Below are 20151 nucleotides of genomic sequence, written 5' to 3'. Positions count from 1 at the left end.
AGTCGATGACTCCTCCTGCATTGCTACACAGAAGTTTCCCCCACAGGCCCAAAATAAGTAGCTGTCAAAAGATAACATCACCGAAAGATTGAAGGAAATGTTACAGTAGTATTGCTGAAGGATTGCATCTAAATGAGGGCTGGGAATTCCCTGCAAACAAGATGAAAATACTTTAAGAATTGTATTAGTTTGAGATGTTATAAATTATTTTCTGAATTAAAAAAATACATCAAATGCCTTAAGGGTTGGTTTATTCTCGATTGTTTTATGATTGTCAACAAATTAGGCAAATGTCAAAAAACAAAAATCTCAAGCATCTGGTGAGTATTTCCTGCATCATTACACTGTGGGTGTCATTGAGATTGATTGGTTGGCAATGAAGACAAATAAATTAATCAGTTTTTACACTGCAGGCCTCACTTTTTAGTTTGTTCCATTCAATAGATATGCTGACAATAAGACTGGGTATTCAACAGCTTTCCTTTCACCTTTCACCCAGATAGATGGCTACCATGAGCCAGCAGAAACTGAGTGAACTGACCAGCTGTTACACAGCTCTCACTTTTTTTTCTACGTGAACCTTATCCAGATATTTTATGGATACTGATAGAGACAGAGCTGCTAGTCAACTTGTGAAAAGTAGCTTTTGTAGGCTGACAATCGGATTAAGTGAAATAGTTGGAATAGTTGTGAGCAGATATTTAAACCCTGTTGGTGCAAACAATTGTTATAAGGCTACATTTCCTGCGCTGTTTGTGGGTGAATTTCATCCAGATACGCTGCAATCACGAGATTAAAATATAACAATGTCAGCACTGTCATAAAAGTGGTCCACAAACTGAAATTGGAGACCAGTATTGGTTTATGAACAACCATTTTTTATGAATTCAATAAAGTTTCTATCATATTGTATAATGGTTTCCATTTGAGGTCCAATGTGATTATTGAACCAATCTGTGACTTCCTGAACCCTGCTACTCTGTTGCCAGGAATATGTGGTCACTCAGTGGACACATACCGTAACCGTGGAGCTTTGTCCACAGCAGATAAACCTGCTGAACTCAGCAGGTATAGTTAGATCAGAGCAAACAGACAGCACAGCAGCAGCCTGCAGACTGAGGGTACAGTCCATCTACTGTCAACATATCCAAAAACGTGTTCCTCTGAGTTTGCAGAGTTAAAAACTACAGCAGCCACGTCTCCTAAATACTTTAGTTATTTGCAACAACTTTTTTGAAAGAATAATAATGGCGTATTTTCAACTATTGCTTTTATCCGTTTTTTTACCTTGACATAGCAGACCCATACACAAACCTCTGCTCCTTTCATTACACAGTTCTACCAAAAAGATGACCTGGTGAGGCTCATATACATGAGAGAGAGAGAGAGAGAGAGAGAGAGAGAGAGAGAGAGAGAGAGAGAGAGAGAGAGAGAGAGAGAGAGAGAGAGAGAGAGAGAGAGAGAGAGAGAGAGAGAGAGAGAGAGAGGGAGAGAGAGAGGGTCGATCCAGACTCAGAGTGCAGTGGTGATTCAGTCGGTCGAGAGAGGAAGAAGAGAAGAAGAGATGAGCCCGATGAGAATCCCACTCTGAAACCTGGTATTACCTAAATCCTTACTTATGTTACATTTTGTTGTAAATATGTGTGTACAATGTACATTATGCATGTACTATACTCTGGAGCTGTTGCATGATTGAACCATTTGGTAAATGAATACAATGTTTTCACTGTCCTAACATGTTAGATTAGATACATTTATGGCTGCATCATTCTATGAAATTAAAACATTTTGATTTCTTGTGTATCATTTTGTATACATTTTCCTAAATGTACGTCACAAATTGGAATTGCAACTAGTAATGTCAATCGTATTTGTTTTCTTCCAGGTCCTTTGCAGCCAGGAGCCAACTGCCACATCCTGCATTTGATGCAAGGGTCTCCACATCCAGAGAAGGATTTTACTTTTGTCCACACATCTGCAAGAACAGTTTAAAACACAAATGTTAGTTGAGATTGGTTATGTAATTTGCCATTGAAACGCAGAAGGAAAGAGATTACTAGGAAGTGGTGCTTTGACATTTAATGTGAATTTAACAATATTTCACAGGATCTCTGCCCCCCCTTAGTGGCGACAGGCTGAAAGAACAGGGTATGTCTGAGCTGCAGCTACTCAGCACTTAAACCAAGATAAATATAACCAATTTTGCAGTATCCAGCAACTCTGCAGCATGTTTCAGTGTCTTTCAATAATAAACCCACTGAATGCACCTGCACTTCAACAAACAAAAGTAACTGGCTGAAACCATGGCTGAAACAGGGAGCAGCTTAATAGAAAGATATTTCTCTGGTTACAATAAAACTAAAGTGAATATTGGACTTACATTCATTTTGCAGAAAAGTGTAAGTTAATGTTGCTGAAATGACTTACAACTGCACTACAATTTTCACAATCTCTCTGCGACACTTAGTAGGAGTCCGGACCCCCATGTTGTGAGCCAATGCCCTAATCTCTTATGATATAATGTCATCTAATCTAATGCTTTATTGTGATTCACAGGTCATATAGTGCCTCAAACCTGGAGTCCCTGAGACCGCAGTAAGCCAGAGTCTGTACTCGCCAGGGTTGGGTGTCGGCCATGTCTAGGCCTCTTCTCTCAGACCCCCAGGAGAAGCTCCTCAGCCACTCCATCCTCACCGCAGCCCGGCTGGCCCGCAGAGGATGGACAGAGGAAGGGAACAAGACAGGGTGGCAATTTTCCCATTTTGACTTGACCCAACATGTTCTCTATCTATGGCACGTCTCTACTGGGAATTGTAGTTTTAAAAGACGTTTTCGTATTTCTCATAATAAGAAGTTGCCAGTATTAAACTGTGTACATCCCTGGAGGTTTAGGGGATAGGAAACACTCAAATTTAAAACATATAATTAATAAATGGGTGAAAATTGCTTGTGCCCATAATGGGCATGCAGCATTAATATATACCCACATGACAGCTAAGGTCAGAAGAGCTTTATTTAACAGCTGGTCTTATGTCTTTGACCCCTCCTGTTGTTCATTGATAAGCCTGAAACATGCACTTGTCAAGGTTCAGAGGCACATTTTGCAAATATGGCAGTAGCCATCGCTCATCTTAAGATCAGATATACTTTATTGATCCCAAGTTGGAAACATTTGCGTTACATCAGCATGTGTAACAGTTGTAAATATGCAGTGGTGTTTATTTGTAAATCATTTAGTATAATCACACAAATTCTGTGTTTTATATTTAATAATTATGTGTTCTTTATTTATTGATTGTTCAATACCTGACAAGGTCGAAGATGAAAAACTTGGGTCGCAGGTTCCTCAACAGTGCATTACAAGACATCTATCAATATGTGTGTACCATTAAACTGTCATATTCTGCACATGTCTTATACTATCTACATACATCTTATAAGAGTATAATACATATGTATAATATCAGTTAAAATAAGTGCTTCAACATAATTAACATTGCTGGAGGTATACACACATATTGATAGATGTCTTGTAATGCACTGCGACCCAAGTTGAACAGGTCTCTCTTGAAAATGAGACCTTGTGTCTCAATGAGATTTTACACCTGTATAAATAAATAAAGTTTTTCATTCAATGCATAACTACACCGTAGTTGTGTATTATATGTCAATAAACCTTAGAAAATCTTGAAAGGGATGTGGAAAATAGTCATTATATACAGTCTTTAATTAACTATTAGTAGAGAATAATGAGTAATGAATATACTTTATAGGGATCCTATTAATATCTAATAATAAAAATAATGAAATTCAATAACATGCTTTAACCACTAGGTGTCCCTTTATATCAGCTGTTCACCGTTGTGGTGTAAATACAGCCTATCTACCAATTGGATCAAATATAAAAGTCAGCCGAATTAGTGTTGATACTGCAAGGAGACGTATTGTGTGAAAAGAAATGTAAGATGTTGTTTAATTGCTGATATATTTCTGATCCACGTCACGTTTTCAGTGTTGTCGGCAGTTCCTCATGTTTGTCTAGAAGTCTTCTCATCAGGGCTCTATAAATAAAGAACTACGGCAGATATGTAATATTTAATGCAGCCGAACCGTGTATTACAATGCCGTTATGTGATGACTTTCAAAGAGAAAAGCAAGCACACTCGGAATAAAGTATTATTATTTTTATTTTTTTTAAGTTTTCGGTTTGTTTATGACGAGGTGATGTGTGTAAGGGAAACTTCTGTGTAGCAATGCAGTGGGAATCACCGACTCAGGAAGGAGACACGGTAGAGCAGGAGCTTCGATGTCAAACACTGATGATTTATTTGGAGTTTCGGCCGGAGGATTCACATCACAAGTCACAGCAGTCAAGGTCTGACTGCACGGGTGGGTTGCCACGTCAATTCTAAAGAACTCTACCTCAGACCCATGTATTTAGCTAGTTCTGAGAGCATCATCAACATGCTGCATAACAAGATAAAATCATAACACCTCTATCAGCTGACGTCAACAGGCAGGAACATAGAATCATAACACCTCTATCAGCTGACGCCAACAGGCAGGAACAGGGAGATAGAACACTGAGAGCACAGCAGCCAAGGTTATGACGTGTGTGCTCAGTCAGGACAGTTTGAACCGATAAACTGGGTCAAAGTTATGGGCCTTGGAAAATATTTCTGTGAGACTGGGTTGGAGAATTGCACAGGGGAAAATAACGTATCACTGCCACAATTTTAGATGCGGATTTTGTTAAACTAATACGTTTGCGCTGTGGACCAACACTATACATTGACGGGGAAGGGGGTAGCAATAAAGATAACACCATTAAACAGTTACACAACATAACAGAAATAATATCGATAGCAACCCTAGCAACCACCTTGGTAACAATGAAAACGTTGAATGGACACAATTTCCTGAAGTAATTTTTGTAATAACTAGCAAATTAAAGATCATGTGCAAAGACCACTGCACACATAATCTGAAATAACAACTCATATTTCTCGCATCAAATGACATCAAAACGCATTTGAATGGCCAAACTAACCTTAAAATAGGCATTTTCCACCGAGAATAAAACGAATGTCGGCCATGTTTTTTTTTTCTGCAGGGAGAAATGTGAAGATCACGTGACATAGACGCCAGCCATTGGAAATGAATGGTGAAAACAAATGTAGGGATCTCACAATTTCAGAGGCGTTTTTGTAGAAATACTACATCCCAAGTGTAGTTATTACCATAGCCGCGGGAAGTCATTTTGCTCAGGGGGTGCTGCCAAAATTGGGGATGGAGCCGTTTAAAAATTTTTTTAAAAGGCGGTGCCGGGCCGGGCCCGGCTGTCAGCGATACGAGCCGCATACATTGTTTGTTAAAGGCGAGACACGGCAGGCAAAAACATCGTTTTTCATGCACTGGTCAATTTTGAGATGTTGTGCTATTTTGATTCCATAACATGTTTTATTTCAGGCTTTTGGAAGGAAAACGTACAAAATACACATTTAAGTGTTCATTTTACTATAGTTTGTCTATTTGCATCTGTATATTTCTCCTAAATTCACCAAAAGTTAGCATTTCTAACGTAACATAAAGTACCGCGATCGCTGTTTGCACAATGTCATCGTTGGAAAAGCTCCGTCTCTCCTGCACAATGATCTCATCGGATCCAAATATGATCATTTCCTTTGTATCAGCAACCAATCGTGAAAGCACAAAAGGGTCTTAAACCAAGAAACAAAATCTCATTGGCTGGTGTCAATTTCTGACAACGTGATTTGTTCAGATGCACCACGTGGTGTGCTAAAACACTTCCTGATTAGCTTTCCGCTAGAAATGTAAATCTCAAAATGGCAAAAGAACGGCGAAAAAAACGTTCACAGAGAAGACAACAACAATTGTCACTTGCACGAAGCAAGGTTATACAAAACACAAATGACCCCGAACATGAAATACCTTCACGGAGTGCGTCGATGCGCAAGCTGTCATCCAAAGAACAGAGGGTTTAGCTAGCGCCTCACTGCAATCTTTAAAGGTCGTTTTCTCAAAATGAGTTTTTTCTCCTACTCTGAGTCCGAAATTTCCACTTTAGTTGCACTTACATACACCAAACCTTCCAGTTATATTCCTATCAATATTATGAAGGCTTTTACAGAAGGGTTTGTTCATATATCATTCATAGCCTGAATTATATAAGATTGTATACCTAGAAACATGGCGAAAATTGATATTTTAGGGCTGTTGACAATATTTTCTGATTTATGGAGTGATAAAGAGAGATATCCAAAATCCCTTCGGTGAAAGCCTTAGATGCTAATATGACTACAAAATGAAACGAGAATTTTGAACCTGGCTTTATCCAAAGTTCAGATTTCGGTTCCTGAAATGTGTTAAAATATGCGCAAATGTAATGAGATAATGGATAATTTATATATATTACTCTAGTTGTAGAGGTGGTGGGCTGAGGAGTAGCTGGTGGTCCACTCTTTTTATTGGGTTGTTTGTTGGAGAAAAAAATCCAAAATCCTTTTTTGCGCCATTCTAGAAAGTTGTCACTCTGCAGTGTGTGTGTCGCGTCAATTACGTCACTCTCCCAAGATCTACGACCTAGATGACTCGGATTTTACTTATTTGGAAAATAAATTCAAGCCACCTGATATATTCAAATATATACTATGACTATTATATGCTACTGTATACAGCTAATTTTATTTTAAGTAAAATCATAACTATTTTATGTAGTTTAATCATTTTTATTTAGGTGGTCACTCCGTTTTTTCAAATGTACACCACTCGCCAACAGGGGGTGCTGCAGCACCCCTACTTCCCACGGCTATGGTTATTACACGTTTTTTTGTGAGACTGGGTTGAAAATACGTGTCCATGCTGCCCCAGAAAGCCTCGTTGGAGATTTGTTTTCTTCCATTTTTTTCCTTCTGGGTCCTATTAACGTAACAAAGTCCAAATGGACCAATTGGTCCAATCCGCGGAGCTCCGCACACACACAAACTCACTCAGCCTTATCTTTTCTCAGCCGCGGTGCTGCGCGGAGCTCCACACACACACACACACACACACACACACACACACACACACACACACACACACACACACACACACACACACACACACACACACACACACACACACACCCCCTTGTCTTTATTACATTCTGGGGGTACCTGACCAGACCATCCCTTTTGGGGTCCACCCTTTCTGAAGGTTGTACAGCACTGTAAAAAATCAGGCAGAATCCTGAAGTGGACTCAAACAAAGATTTCACTTCAAATTATCAATCAGAGAAAGTAGAGGTCACTGACCGGACTATAACCCGTTTCATGGGGTCTTGTCAGGTACAGAGTTACAGGAGGGGTCCATATATACACACTGTCTGGCTTTTAGTCATGTGTGGGCTCCAAAAATACACTGTCTGGTTTAAAACATTAGTGGGGCCACTTAGCACACTATTACTAAACTTACTTTAGGTAACAATGCAACACCTTTGACTGTCAAAGTGAGGGCTATCATGATGCAGAAGGATTTTCACCTTTAGTGTCAACATGTAGCTTCTGTTGTGACACAATTATATTGAATTCTAATGTACTGATAGCATTTTAATTAATATTTAAGCTATTATAGTAATGCTTTTTATTAGTCTATTTAACCACTGTGACACAGGGATGTCTGAACTCGTGAATGAGACTCACAGTACATTTACTGAATTTGCATCAGTTTCCTTCTTTTTAAATAAAGAGGGGTTTGTGTTCTAAGTGTTAATTATTGGAGCCATACAAGTCATGCTTATATGGGTATTCTGCTTAAATAGTCATTGTAATTTCCATTTAAGCAATACAATGTTATTATAGAGCTTTCCAGTAAATACAAGGAGATTGTCGTTATTAGACTTTTAATTATTACATACAATACATTAGAATACATTATTATTTATATATATAAATATATATATATAATAATGTATTTCCAGATGATATTGAAAGAAATGAGGAAATTGAAAGTGTGAAAAGGGACAAGATTAAATTGTGTTAAGAAAAAAACAAGATAATATGAGAAACTAGAAGAGATGATAAGGTAGTTCAGATAAAAGGAAGATTACAAAAAAGAGATGAGATTTAAAAAGCATAGAGGTAAGAGAAGATCAAATAGATAAGGTTGAAGAGGAAATTGTGAATAATTCAGATAAAAGAAAAGGAGGTATTAAGAGGACATCAATGAGGGGTGAAAGAAGAAATAAAGTATGATCTATATATTTGTATAGCGGCTTACATCAAACATTTAACTTTTGCAAGCATTACACTTTACAAAAAAAAGTAATGGTGTCAACAGACATCAATGATCACTTTACATTTTGCTCTTGAGAGCTGTGATCCGATTCTTTATATAAAACTTTATGGCCAACCAATTTCTTTGTTTGAGTGCTTCTCCTTCCATTTTAAGACACTTATCGCAGTCGCTTTTCCGCGGAACGCGACATGTGTTAATGAAAGACATCAGGTGCTTCTCAACAGCTTGGATCTCCGTCTTTTCCCACAGCTTTTTCTTGAAAGGCTGCCGACCTGTATAAAAATGACAAATACATTATTTTGTGTTTTTCTGGAACTGCTATGGAAAAGTTATTTGAGAGAAAAAGTTGATAGAATTTATTTACATATTATGCTACTTGTTGTTATTCATATATGTCTGTCTCCATTTTAGATTCTGTAATAAATCAATATTGATTGGTACAAAACATAATAATAAATAATAATACACATTAAGTAGTTTTACGACATTCTCCCAGAATGTCAGCAATAATTCTGATTCCATTGACCTTAGATATAAAGGGCATGGTGGCAGAAGTTTCAGAGGAGAATATCTCAAAACCTCACACATGAACGTACCAAAACTACTGCATAATCCTGGTGGTAAACTAGGTATACATTTTCTAATGCGTTTGAAATAACCCCTTTACATTGGATTGAAACAAAGAAAAATTGCTAACCAGTAACTGAAAATGCAAGAGAGCAAATAGAAGATGCAAATGTAATGTTATATATTCAAAAGAGTTAACATTATACACAAGCAGATCTAAAATATGTCAGTGTAGAACCATGAAACATTACATCAACCATGGAAGAGCATTCAGTAACAAAGTATGGTCTAAAAAGTTGACCTTTTTGCCTTCTCTCGGTCTGTGGTTGAGCGGCTGGTGGAGGTGTCATAGGGCCCTGTTGCGATGCTTCATCTGTATTGCTCCCATCTCTCATTGATGTTTTATTCTCCATCTGAGTGGATGTGACTTGACCCTCTGAAAACCAGATATACAAAATAATCAATTAGGTGTTGCAAGAAAATTAGATATATCCCGAGCTAAAACTCGAAGATTTGATCCGGCTTTTTTTAATGGGTGTATAATGGCTAAAAACTAAATCTGATCCTTTCTTTACTGTGTTCTCCCTCCTTTTGTCTATCCAAACAAACTTGTATTTCTACGCTGCTTTTATTTACAGCTGAGCTCTACAGTGTGAACTGGTTTGTAATATCAAAGTAATCTTTCATTCATATCACATCAGTAATTTAAGTCTTACAATTTTGTATTTATGACGCAATATTTAATGTATTTTTATGAAGTAGCTCAAAAATCTAATCAAAATTATGGTAATTACAACAATCTGACTTGCCGATACAGCTGATACAAAATGGTACAGTACTAAAGATCAGGATCATATCCCACAAACTTGAATGGGACATAGCATGGTCCCACTTAAAAATAATATTTACCTTGTGAGTCTGACTCACACGCTGTCTCATTGTCGCTGTCCATGTGCACATTCTCTGTAAGTTTGGGGTTAGAGGAAGGAGAATGAAGAATTAATTAGTAAAAGCACAATGCACTTAAATGTAGTCTGACATGCTCCAATAATGCCCTAGAAAAATATGTTTTTATATACAAGTACAATTACTTTGGAAACAGAAATGGTATTTCATGTATGAACATGTAAAAAAAGATTTTACCCTCAGGATCAATGCTGATGTCATCCAGGGTCTTGCCCTGGAATTCTGCCAGGCGTCCTTGCTCCAAGGCCATGAGAAGTTTGCTGATCTTAGCAAGCTGAAGGGTGCCCTCAGGAAGTCTGTAGAATTGCCGATGCACTCTTATGTCATGGCCGAGAAAATCTGCCAACAGATCCAGCTCTGTATTGGTGAGGTTAAGAACCTGAGACAGAGTTCCAGTTTGCTTGCGTAGTTTTGTAGAGGTGAGACTTTCAGGATTCTTTGCACCACAGGCCTTGGCAAAGTATCGAAGGCAATCAGAACCGCGGTAGCAGGTGAAAGCAGATGGTCTCGCAAACAAGTAAATGTTCTCCTTAGGAACCCCACATTCCTGCCGTGTGCCGACGAGCAGATCCAGTGCTTGCTGCATTGCTGGGGTCAAAAGCACAGGGACCTTTCTTCCCCTCTTTCCTCTTATCTCTATCCTCCTGAAGTATTTACATAGTTTCTTTTCTAGTTCTGACAGGGCAATATTTACATCTTCCTGAGGATGTGATGGATTTTGAGACAAATATGCAGATAGGGGCATTTTTGAAACTTCCCCTGCTCTACGTCGGTTAAACAAAATGACTTGTGTCAAAGTGACCTTTGCTAACTGTGACCATGTCTGGGGAGATTTATCTGCAGACAATTTAATGTGAACTTCTTGTTGTTGCACATCTAAATAAGAATGGAGAGTCTGGACATCTTTTGTAAATGGAAGCAACTGAGGAGCATTCCACTTGGATTCCTGAAGGGTTCTCAGTGATGCGGCAGAAATCAGTTCATTCCATCGGGTTTCATATACTCTGCGGAACGTACGAGCATCTTTAGCTGCTGAGTAGTTGCTCTGTACGTTTGCACGGCTTTCAACAAGCATTGACATCTTTTTCAAGCTATGTCCAATTTTAAGGGCAAGACTTGGGCACTTGTATGTATTGGTTTCACTGTCGAAGCCTGCCACATGTTTGACTGCTTGCACAACATACAAGAAATTGATGGGTTTGACATGGTCTTGAATAGTCTTTAAGGGAGTAGTTTTCCTCGAACATACCAGAAGCCTTCCAAGCTCCCTCAGTTTCTGCCGTATGTATTCATGCTTGCCAACATCATATCCAAGCCTGTTATACAGGTGCTCACCATACTCCATGATACATACATCAGATTTGACAGCAATGTAAACATCATCTTGAACCATGTTGTTTAACAGCTTCCAAAACTCTATCTTGACGCCAGGTGGTGGAGGTACTGCAAATGCAGACAGGGCCTGGGCACGGGTTTTGCCAGGTTTTTGTGGAACATCGGGTTTGAACTTGCAGATCTTCATGTGCCGCCAAAGGAGTTTCTTGTTGAACAATCCTTGACAATAAACACAATGGAGGAAATTCTGTGCTTGAGAGTCCTGTTTGGGTTGCTTGCGAGAAACAAGATTTCCAACGCCAGCATTTAATACCTCAACATTGTGGGCGAAGTTGCCTCTGTTTCTTAAATGTTCCAAATGCATTCTTCTTTCTTTAGAACCTTTTGGGAAGGACAAAGCCTGTGCAACGTCAGGCTTATTGTGATGCGCACGCTCCAAATGCCTTGCTATTTTTCCAACTCCTATCTTACAGTACAAACAATATTGCTTTTTGTTGTACATTCTTGACCCATCCTCCTTTTTACAAACGGCAGGTATGCAAGGTGAACGTGAACCTTCAGCTACTTTGTTTTCTGTAAGAAGGGAAGAGGCCCCATCAGGAAGATTTGGTTCAACTTCATGTGTCGAGTTTTCAGATACGGATCCAGTGTCGCCAACTATACTCTGTTTTAACGATTTACCCCCTATGGTTCGTGTTGTGGGACAGGATCCACTGCCTAAACATTGTCTTTTGCGTTTAATAATGGAATTGCTATCTCTTCTTGAGGGGGAGCGTCCTCTCTTGGGCACCTGCTGTGAAGAACTACTGTTCACTTGGGTTGGTAAGAGACATTCATCACTGATGTGAGACAGCTTTTGAAAGTATTGGCGTCCAAGCATGCTGTCTTTTTTGTGGACTATGTCAATAACTTCGCTTGTGTCTGTACCAGAAGAGTCTTCACTCGTTTTAGGAATATATTCCTCTCCACTGTCCGCTGAGCTGGGGTCAAAGAGCTCATCTGAATCAAACTCAATCTGGCTGGTCATCTTAAGAAAAGAAATTATAAATTACTTCACCTATTAAACAATTGCTATTCAGACTTTAAATTACAATGTATTGAAACCACCAGTAACAACATATAAGGATTAGTACATTGATCATCTCTACATAAATGTTGCTTACCTGTATGCTTTTAGTCCTCCTCAGCATTGGGAAAATATCTTTGTCTTCTTTGAGTTCAATGTCAGTACCTGGACTCCATGCCTGGAGTGTCCAAAATAAATGTATGTAGTTGGCATTTGTACCAATAAATCAATAGAAATATATATGATACATAATACATGAATACACGAAAAAACTGAATGTATGACAATACCTGAGAGCTATCGTCATGGATGGCAATTCGGGACGGACTCTGAGATTCGTCTGAATCTGTGTAGTTTACAAGGGAAACCATCATCCCATATTTTTTCTTTAAAAGATAGGACTCTGTTTCACCTAAATGCTAAAGAAAAGAAAACATAGTAAAGAATATGCTAACATAACACGCAAACATTGATGTATGTATATGAACTAGCATTAAGAAAACTGAAAACGTTTGATATTTCTTTCATAACATGTACCATTTCATTGAGCAACGTGACATTAGATTTGTGTCAATATAGAGCAAAGCCATTACTTTAGCTTCTGGCTGAATCTATAACAGTGAATGAAATATAAAAAATAAATTATTCAAATGTTGAAGTGCTTTTTCAAATTAATTAACTTATAATCATATGGAAAGAGTAACGGCTGACATTGTTAATATAAGTATACATTTAAAAAAAACATTTAAATGTCTTGATTTAAAAACGTATGAAAAACATTTCAATGATTTATTAGGACTAAAAAATGAATTACAGATAAATATTAAATTATCTTTCTTTTAAATGTTTACTTTATCATCCAATTACCATGGACCCCACAACAACAGGACCCCTGACATGTGTGTGTGAAACTACTCTGCTATAAGCCCTCTGACTGGACCCCATTTAATCACAAAAACCTGACTGTGTTCAGCAGCACACATTCAGAGATACACTGATCTACAGAAAAGCCAATTGAACCATCAAATGCCAATACCAAATATCAATAAAGCAGGACATTTGTAAATACTGAATTATTAGGGAAATGTAGTCAAGGGGAAAATCCATTGAAGACATACCTGTGTGTCGGAGATTGAAGATCTCTGAGGAGCTGGCTCACTCGTACTGGGGATCTCAGCCTCAGAAGACTCGATGGCAGTAGCTGGCTCTCCAACCTGAAGAATAATTCAACATTATTAATATATTGTTTCAATGCAACAACACTAAACGTGAACAGAAAACCTACACACAATGAGTAAGGAGGTATTGGATAATGTTTATGTGACTCATAATCGTTTTTAATATGATATGTTAGGTTGGCTCTGGTATCTGCTATAAATATGTTGCCTCATGTAACTCAAACAGTTAAAAAGAGGTGTAGGTGGAGTCTGGGAGCATGAATTGACCTCTCACCACCAGCTGGTATGAAATGGTACAAAGCAAACTGAGCTAACGTTAGAGCACACATGTCAAACATGATGCTTCCCCAAGTTTATGGTCAGAAAAACCAAAAGAAGTGTAGTTGAATGTGGTGATAGTAACACAGTAACGTGGACCCCACAACAACAGGACCCCTGACATGTGTGTGTGAAACTACTCTGCTATTAGTCCCTCTGACTGGACCCCATTTAATCACAAAAACCTGACTGTGTTCAGCAGCACACATTCAGAGATACACTGATCTACAGAAAAGCCAATTGAACCATCAAATGCCAATACCAAATATCAATAAAGCAGGACATTTGTAAATACTGAATTATTAGGGAAATGTAGTCAAGGGGAAAATCCATTGAAGACATACCTGTGTGTCGGAGATTGAAGATCTCTGAGGAGCTGGCTCACTCGTACTGGGGATCTCAGCCTCAGAAGACTCGATGGCAGTAGCTGGCTCTCCAACCTGAAGAATAATTCAACATTATTAATATATTGTTTCAATGCAACAACACTAAACGTGAACAGAAAACCTACACACAATGAGTAAGGAGGTATTGGATAATGTTTATGTGACTCATAATCGTTTTTAATATGATATGTTAGGTTGGCTCTGGTATCTGCTATAAATATGTTGCCTCATGTAACTCAAACAGTTAAAAAAGAGGTGTAGGTGGAGTCTGGGAGCATGAATTGACCTCTCACCAACAGCTGGTATGAATGGTACAAAGCAAACTGAGCTAACGTTAGAGCACACATGTCAAACATGATGCTTCACCAAGTTTATGGTCAGAAAAACCAAAAGAAGTGTAGTTGAATGTGGTGATAGTAACACAGTAACGTGGACCCCCACAACAACAGGACCCCTGACATGTGTGTGTGAAACTACTCTGCTATATGCCCTCTGACTGGACCCCATTTAATCACAAAAACCTGACTGTGTTCAGCAGCACACATTCAGAGATACACTGATCTACAGAAAAGCCAATTGAACCATCAAATGCCAATACCAAATATCAATAAAGCAGGACATTTGTAAATACTGAATTATTAGGGAAATGTAGTCAAGGGGAAAATCCATTGAAGACATACCTGTGTGTCGGAGATTGAAGATCTCTGAGGAGCTGGCTCACTCGTACTGGGGATCTCAGCCTCAGAAGACTCGATGGCAGTAGCTGGCTCTCCAACCTGAAGAATAATTCAACATTATTAATATATTGTTTCAATGCAACAACACTAAACGTGAACAGAAAACCTACACACAATGAGTAAGGAGGTATTGGATAATGTTTATGTGACTCATAATCGTTTTTAATATGATATGTTAGGTTGGCTCTGGTATCTGCTATAAATATGTTGCCTCATGTAACTCAAACAGTTAAAAAGAGGTGTAGGTGGAGTCTGGGAGCATGAATTGACCTCTCACCAACAGCTGGTATGAATGGTACAAAGCAAACTGAGCTAACGTTAGAGCACACATGTCAAACATGATGCTTCACCAAGTTTATGGTCAGAAAAACCAAAAGAAGTGTAGTTGAATGTGGTGATAGTAACACAGTAACGTGGACCCCACAACAACAGGACCCCTGACATGTGTGTGTGAAACTACTCTGCTATAAGCCCTCTGACTGGACCCCATTTAATCACAAAAACCTGACTGTGTTCAGCAGCACACATTCAGAGATACACTGATCTACAGAAAAGCCAATTGAACCATCAAATGCCAATACCAAATATCAATAAAGCAGGACATTTGTAAATACTGAATTATTAGGGAAATGTAGTCAAGGGGAAAATCCATTGAAGACATACCTGTGTGTCGGAGATTGAAAGATCTCTGAGGAGCTGGCTCACTCGTACTGGGGATCTCAGCCTCAGAAGACTCGATGGCAGTAGCTGGCTCTCCAACCTGAAGAATAATTCAACATTATTAATATATTGTTTCAATGCAACAACACTAAACGTGAACAGAAAACCTACACACAATGAGTAAGGAGGTATTGGATAATGTTTATGTGACTCATAATCGTTTTTAATATGATATGTTAAGGTTGGCTCTGGTATCTGCTATAAATATGTTGCCCTCATGTAACTCAAACAGTTAAAAAGAGGTGTAGGTGGAGTCTGGGAGCATGAATTGACCTCTCACCAACAGCTGGTATGAATGGTACAAAGCAAACTGAGCTAACGTTAGAGCACACATGTCAAACATGATGCTTCACCAAGTTTATGGTCAGAAAAACCAAAAGAAGTGTAGTTGAATGTGGTGATAGTAACACAGTAACGTGGACCCCACAACAACAGGACCCCTGACATGTGTGTGTGAAACTACTCTGCTATAAGCCCTCTGACTGGACCCCATTTAATCACAAAAACCTGACTGTGTTCAGCAGCACACATTCAGAGATACACTGATCTACAGAAAAGCCAATTGAACCATCAAATGCCAATACCAAATATCAATAAAGCAGGACATTTGTAAATACTGAATTATTAGGGAAATGTAGTCAAGGGGAAAATCCATTGAAGACATACCTGTGTGTCGGAGATTGAAGATCTCTGAGGAGCTGGCTCACTCGTACTGGGGATCTCAGCCTCAGAAGACTCGATGGCAGTAGCTGGCTCTCCAACCTGAAGAATAATTCAACATTATTATATATTGTTTCAATGCAACAACACTAAACGTGAACAGAAAACCTACACACAATGAGTAAGGAGGTATTGGATAATGTTTATGTGACTCATAATCGTTTTTAATATGATATGTTAGGTTGGCTCTGGTATCTGCTATAAATATGTTGCCTCATGTAACTCAAACAGTTAAAAAAGAGGTGTAGGTGGAGTCTGGGAGCATGAATTGACCTCTCACCAACAGCTGGTATGAATGGTACAAAGCAAACTGAGCTAACGTTAGAGCACACATGTCAAACATGATGCTTCCCCAAGTTTATGGTCAGAAAAACCAAAAGAAGTGTAGTTGAATGTGGTGATAGTAACACAGTAACGTGGACCCCACAACAACAGGACCCCTGACATGTGTGTGTGAAACTACTCTGCTTTAGTCCCTCTGACTGGACCCCATTTAATCACAAAAACCTGACTGTGTTCAGCAGCACACATTCAGAGATACACTGATCTACAGAAAAGCCAATTGAACCATCAAATGCCAATACCAAATATCAATAAAGCAGGACATTTGTAAATACTGAATTATTAGGGAAATGTAGTCAAGGGGAAAATCCATTGAAGACATACCTGTGTGTCGGAGATTGAAGATCTCTGAGGAGCTGGCTCACTCGTACTGGGGATCTCAGCCTCAGAGACTCGATGGCAGTAGCTGGCTCTCCAACCTGAAGAATAATTCAACATTATTAATATATTGTTTCAATGCAACAACACTAAACGTGAACAGAAAACCTACACACAATGAGTAAGGAGGTATTGGATAATGTTTATGTGACTCATAATCGTTTTTAATATGATATGTTAAGTTGGCTCTGGTATCTGCTATAAATATGTTGCCTCATGTAACTCAAACAGTTAAAAAGAGGTGTAGGTGGAGTCTGGGAGCATGAATTGACCTCTCACCAACAGCTGGTATGAATGGTACAAAGCAAACTGAGCTAACGTTAGAGCACACATGTCAAACATGATGCTTCACCAAGTTTATGGTCAGAAAAACCAAAAGAAGTGTAGTTGAATGTGGTGATAGTAACACAGTAACGTGGACCCCACAACAACAGGACCCCTGACATGTGTGTGTGAAACTACTCTGCTATAAGCCCTCTGACTGGACCCCATTTAATCACAAAAACCTGACTGTGTTCAGCAGCACACATTCAGAGATACACTGATCTACAGAAAAGCCAATTGAACCATCAAATGCCAATACCAAATATCAATAAAGCAGGACATTTGTAAATACTGAATTATTAGGGAAATGTAGTCAAGGGGAAAATCCATTGAAGACATACCTGTGTGTCGGAGATTGAAGATCTCTGAGGAGCTGGCTCACTCGTACTGGGGATCTCAGCCTCAGAAGACTCGATGGCAGTAGCTGGCTCTCCAACCTGAAGAATAATTCAACATTATTAATATATTGTTTCAATGCAACAACACTAAACGTGAACAGAAAACCTACACACAATGAGTAAGGAGGTATTGGATAATGTTTATGTGACTCATAATCGTTTTTAATATGATATGTTAGGTTGGCTCTGGTATCTGCTATAAATATGTTGCCTCATGTAACTCAAACAGTTAAAAAGAGGTGTAGGTGGAGTCTGGGAGCATGAATTGACCTCTCACCAACAGCTGGTATGAATGGTACAAAGCAAACTGAGCTAACGTTAGAGCACACATGTCAAACATGATGCTTCACCAAGTTTATGGTCAGAAAAACCAAAAGAAGTGTAGTTGAATGTGGTGATAGTAACACAGTAACGTGGACCCCACAACAACAGGACCCCTGACATGTGTGTGTGAAACTACTCTGCTATAGCCCTCTGACTGGACCCCATTTAATCACAAAAACCTGACTGTGTTCAGCAGCACACATTCAGAGATACACTGATCTACAGAAAAGCCAATTGAACCATCAAATGCCAATACCAAATATCAATAAAGCAGGACATTTGTAAATACTGAATTATTAGGGAAATGTAGTCAAGGGGAAAATCCATTGAAGACATACCTGTGTGTCGGAGATTGAAGATCTCTGAGGAGCTGGCTCACTCGTACTGGGGATCTCAGCCTCAGAAGACTCGATGGCAGTAGCTGGCTCTCCAACCTGAAGAATAATTCAACATTATTAATATATTGTTTCAATGCAACAACACTAAACGTGAACAGAAAACCTACACACAATGAGTAAGGAGGTATTGGATAATGTTTATGTGACTCATAATCGTTTTAATATGATATGTTAGGTTGGCTCTGGTATCTGCTATAAATATGTTGCCTCATGTAACTCAAACAGTTAAAAAGAGGTGTAGGTGGAGTCTGGGAGCATGAATTGACCTCTCCACCAACAGCTGGTATGAATGGTACAAAGCAAACTGAGCTAACGTTAGAGCACACATGTCAAACATGATGCTTCCCCAAGTTTATGGTCAGAAAAACCAAAAGAAGTGTAGTTGAATGTGGTGATAGTAACACAGTAACGTGGACCCCACAACAACAGGACCCCTGACATGTGTGTGTGAAACTACTCTGCTTAGTCCCTCTGACTGGACCCCATTTAATCACAAAAACCTGACTGTGTTCAGCAGCACACATTCAGAGATACACTGATCTACAGAAAAGCCAATTGAACCATCAAATGCCAATACCAAATATCAATAAAGCAGGACATTTGTAAATACTGAATTATTAGGGAAATGTAGTCAAGGGGAAAATCCATTGAAGACATACCTGTGTGTCGGAGATTGAAGATCTCTGAGGAGCTGGCTCACTCGTACTGGGGATCTCAGCCTCAGAAGACTCGATGGCAGTAGCTGGCTCTCCAACCTGAAGAATAATTCAACATTATTAATATATTGTTTCAATGCAACAACACTAAACGTGAACAGAAAACCTACACACAATGAGTAAGGAGGTATTGGATAATGTTTATGTGACTCATAATCGTTTTTAATATGATATGTTAAGTTGGCTCTGGTATCTGCTATAAATATGTTGCCTCATGTAACTCAAACAGTTAAAAAGAGGTGTAGGTGGAGTCTGGGAGCATGAATTGACCTCTCACCAACAGCTGGTATGAATGGTACAAAGCAAACTGAGCTAACGTTAGAGCACACATGTCAAACATGATGCTTCACCAAGTTTATGGTCAGAAAAAACCAAAAGAAGTGTAGTTGAATGTGGTGATAGTAACACAGTAACGTGGACCCCACAACAACAGGACCCCTGACATGTGTGTGTGAAACTACTCTGCTATAAGCCCTCTGACTGGACCCCATTTAATCACAAAAACCTGACTGTGTTCAGCAGCACACATTCAGAGATACACTGATCTACAGAAAAGCCAATTGAACCATCAAATGCCAATACCAAATATCAATAAAGCAGGACATTTGTAAATACTGAATTATTAGGGAAATGTAGTCAAGGGGAAAATCCATTGAAGACATACCTGTGTGTCGGAGATTGAAGATCTCTGAGGAGCTGGCTCACTCGTACTGGGGATCTCAAGCCTCAGAAGACTCGATGGCAGTAGCTGGCTCTCCAACCTGAAGAATAATTCAACATTATTAATATATTGTTTCAATGCAAACAACACTAAACGTGAACAGAAAACCTACACACAATGAGTAAGGAGGTATTGGATAATGTTTATGTGACTCATAATCGTTTTTTAATATGATATGTTAGGTTGGCTCTGGTATCTGCTATAAATATGTTGCCTCATGTAACTCAAACAGTTAAAAAGAGGTGTAGGTGGAGTCTGG

At 38.9% G+C, this 20151-nt stretch overlaps 1 protein-coding gene and 1 long non-coding RNA gene across 2 annotated transcripts; one reads left to right on the top strand and one right to left on the bottom strand.

Annotated features, from left to right (window-relative positions):
• Nucleotides 1–1470: 1470 nt before the first annotated feature.
• Nucleotides 1471–2765, top strand: LOC117535460. Its single transcript, XR_004567422.1, has 3 exons — nucleotides 1471–1597; nucleotides 1886–2001; nucleotides 2557–2765. It is a non-coding gene; the product is annotated as an uncharacterized LOC117535460 (long non-coding RNA).
• Nucleotides 2766–7092: 4327 nt separating this feature from the next.
• On the bottom strand, nucleotides 7093–19932 carry LOC117535461 (the record flags this gene model as incomplete). The annotated part of the gene is made up of 16 exons (XM_034199916.1): nucleotides 7093–8570; nucleotides 9167–9301; nucleotides 9775–9828; nucleotides 10009–12193; nucleotides 12330–12410; nucleotides 12523–12651; nucleotides 13351–13446; nucleotides 14073–14168; nucleotides 14795–14890; nucleotides 15515–15611; nucleotides 16238–16333; nucleotides 16958–17052; nucleotides 17677–17772; nucleotides 18396–18491; nucleotides 19115–19210; nucleotides 19836–19932. Coding segments are annotated over 16 exons (3760 nt in total), but the record flags the coding sequence as incomplete, so codon positions are not given.
• Between the last annotated feature and the right edge of the window lie 219 nt (nucleotides 19933–20151).

This window comes from Gymnodraco acuticeps, unplaced genomic scaffold (assembly GCF_902827175.1).
Source record: "Gymnodraco acuticeps unplaced genomic scaffold, fGymAcu1.1, whole genome shotgun sequence".
NCBI lineage: Eukaryota > Metazoa > Chordata > Actinopteri > Perciformes > Bathydraconidae > Gymnodraco > Gymnodraco acuticeps.
This window is presented reverse-complemented; position numbering and strand designations above follow the sequence as displayed.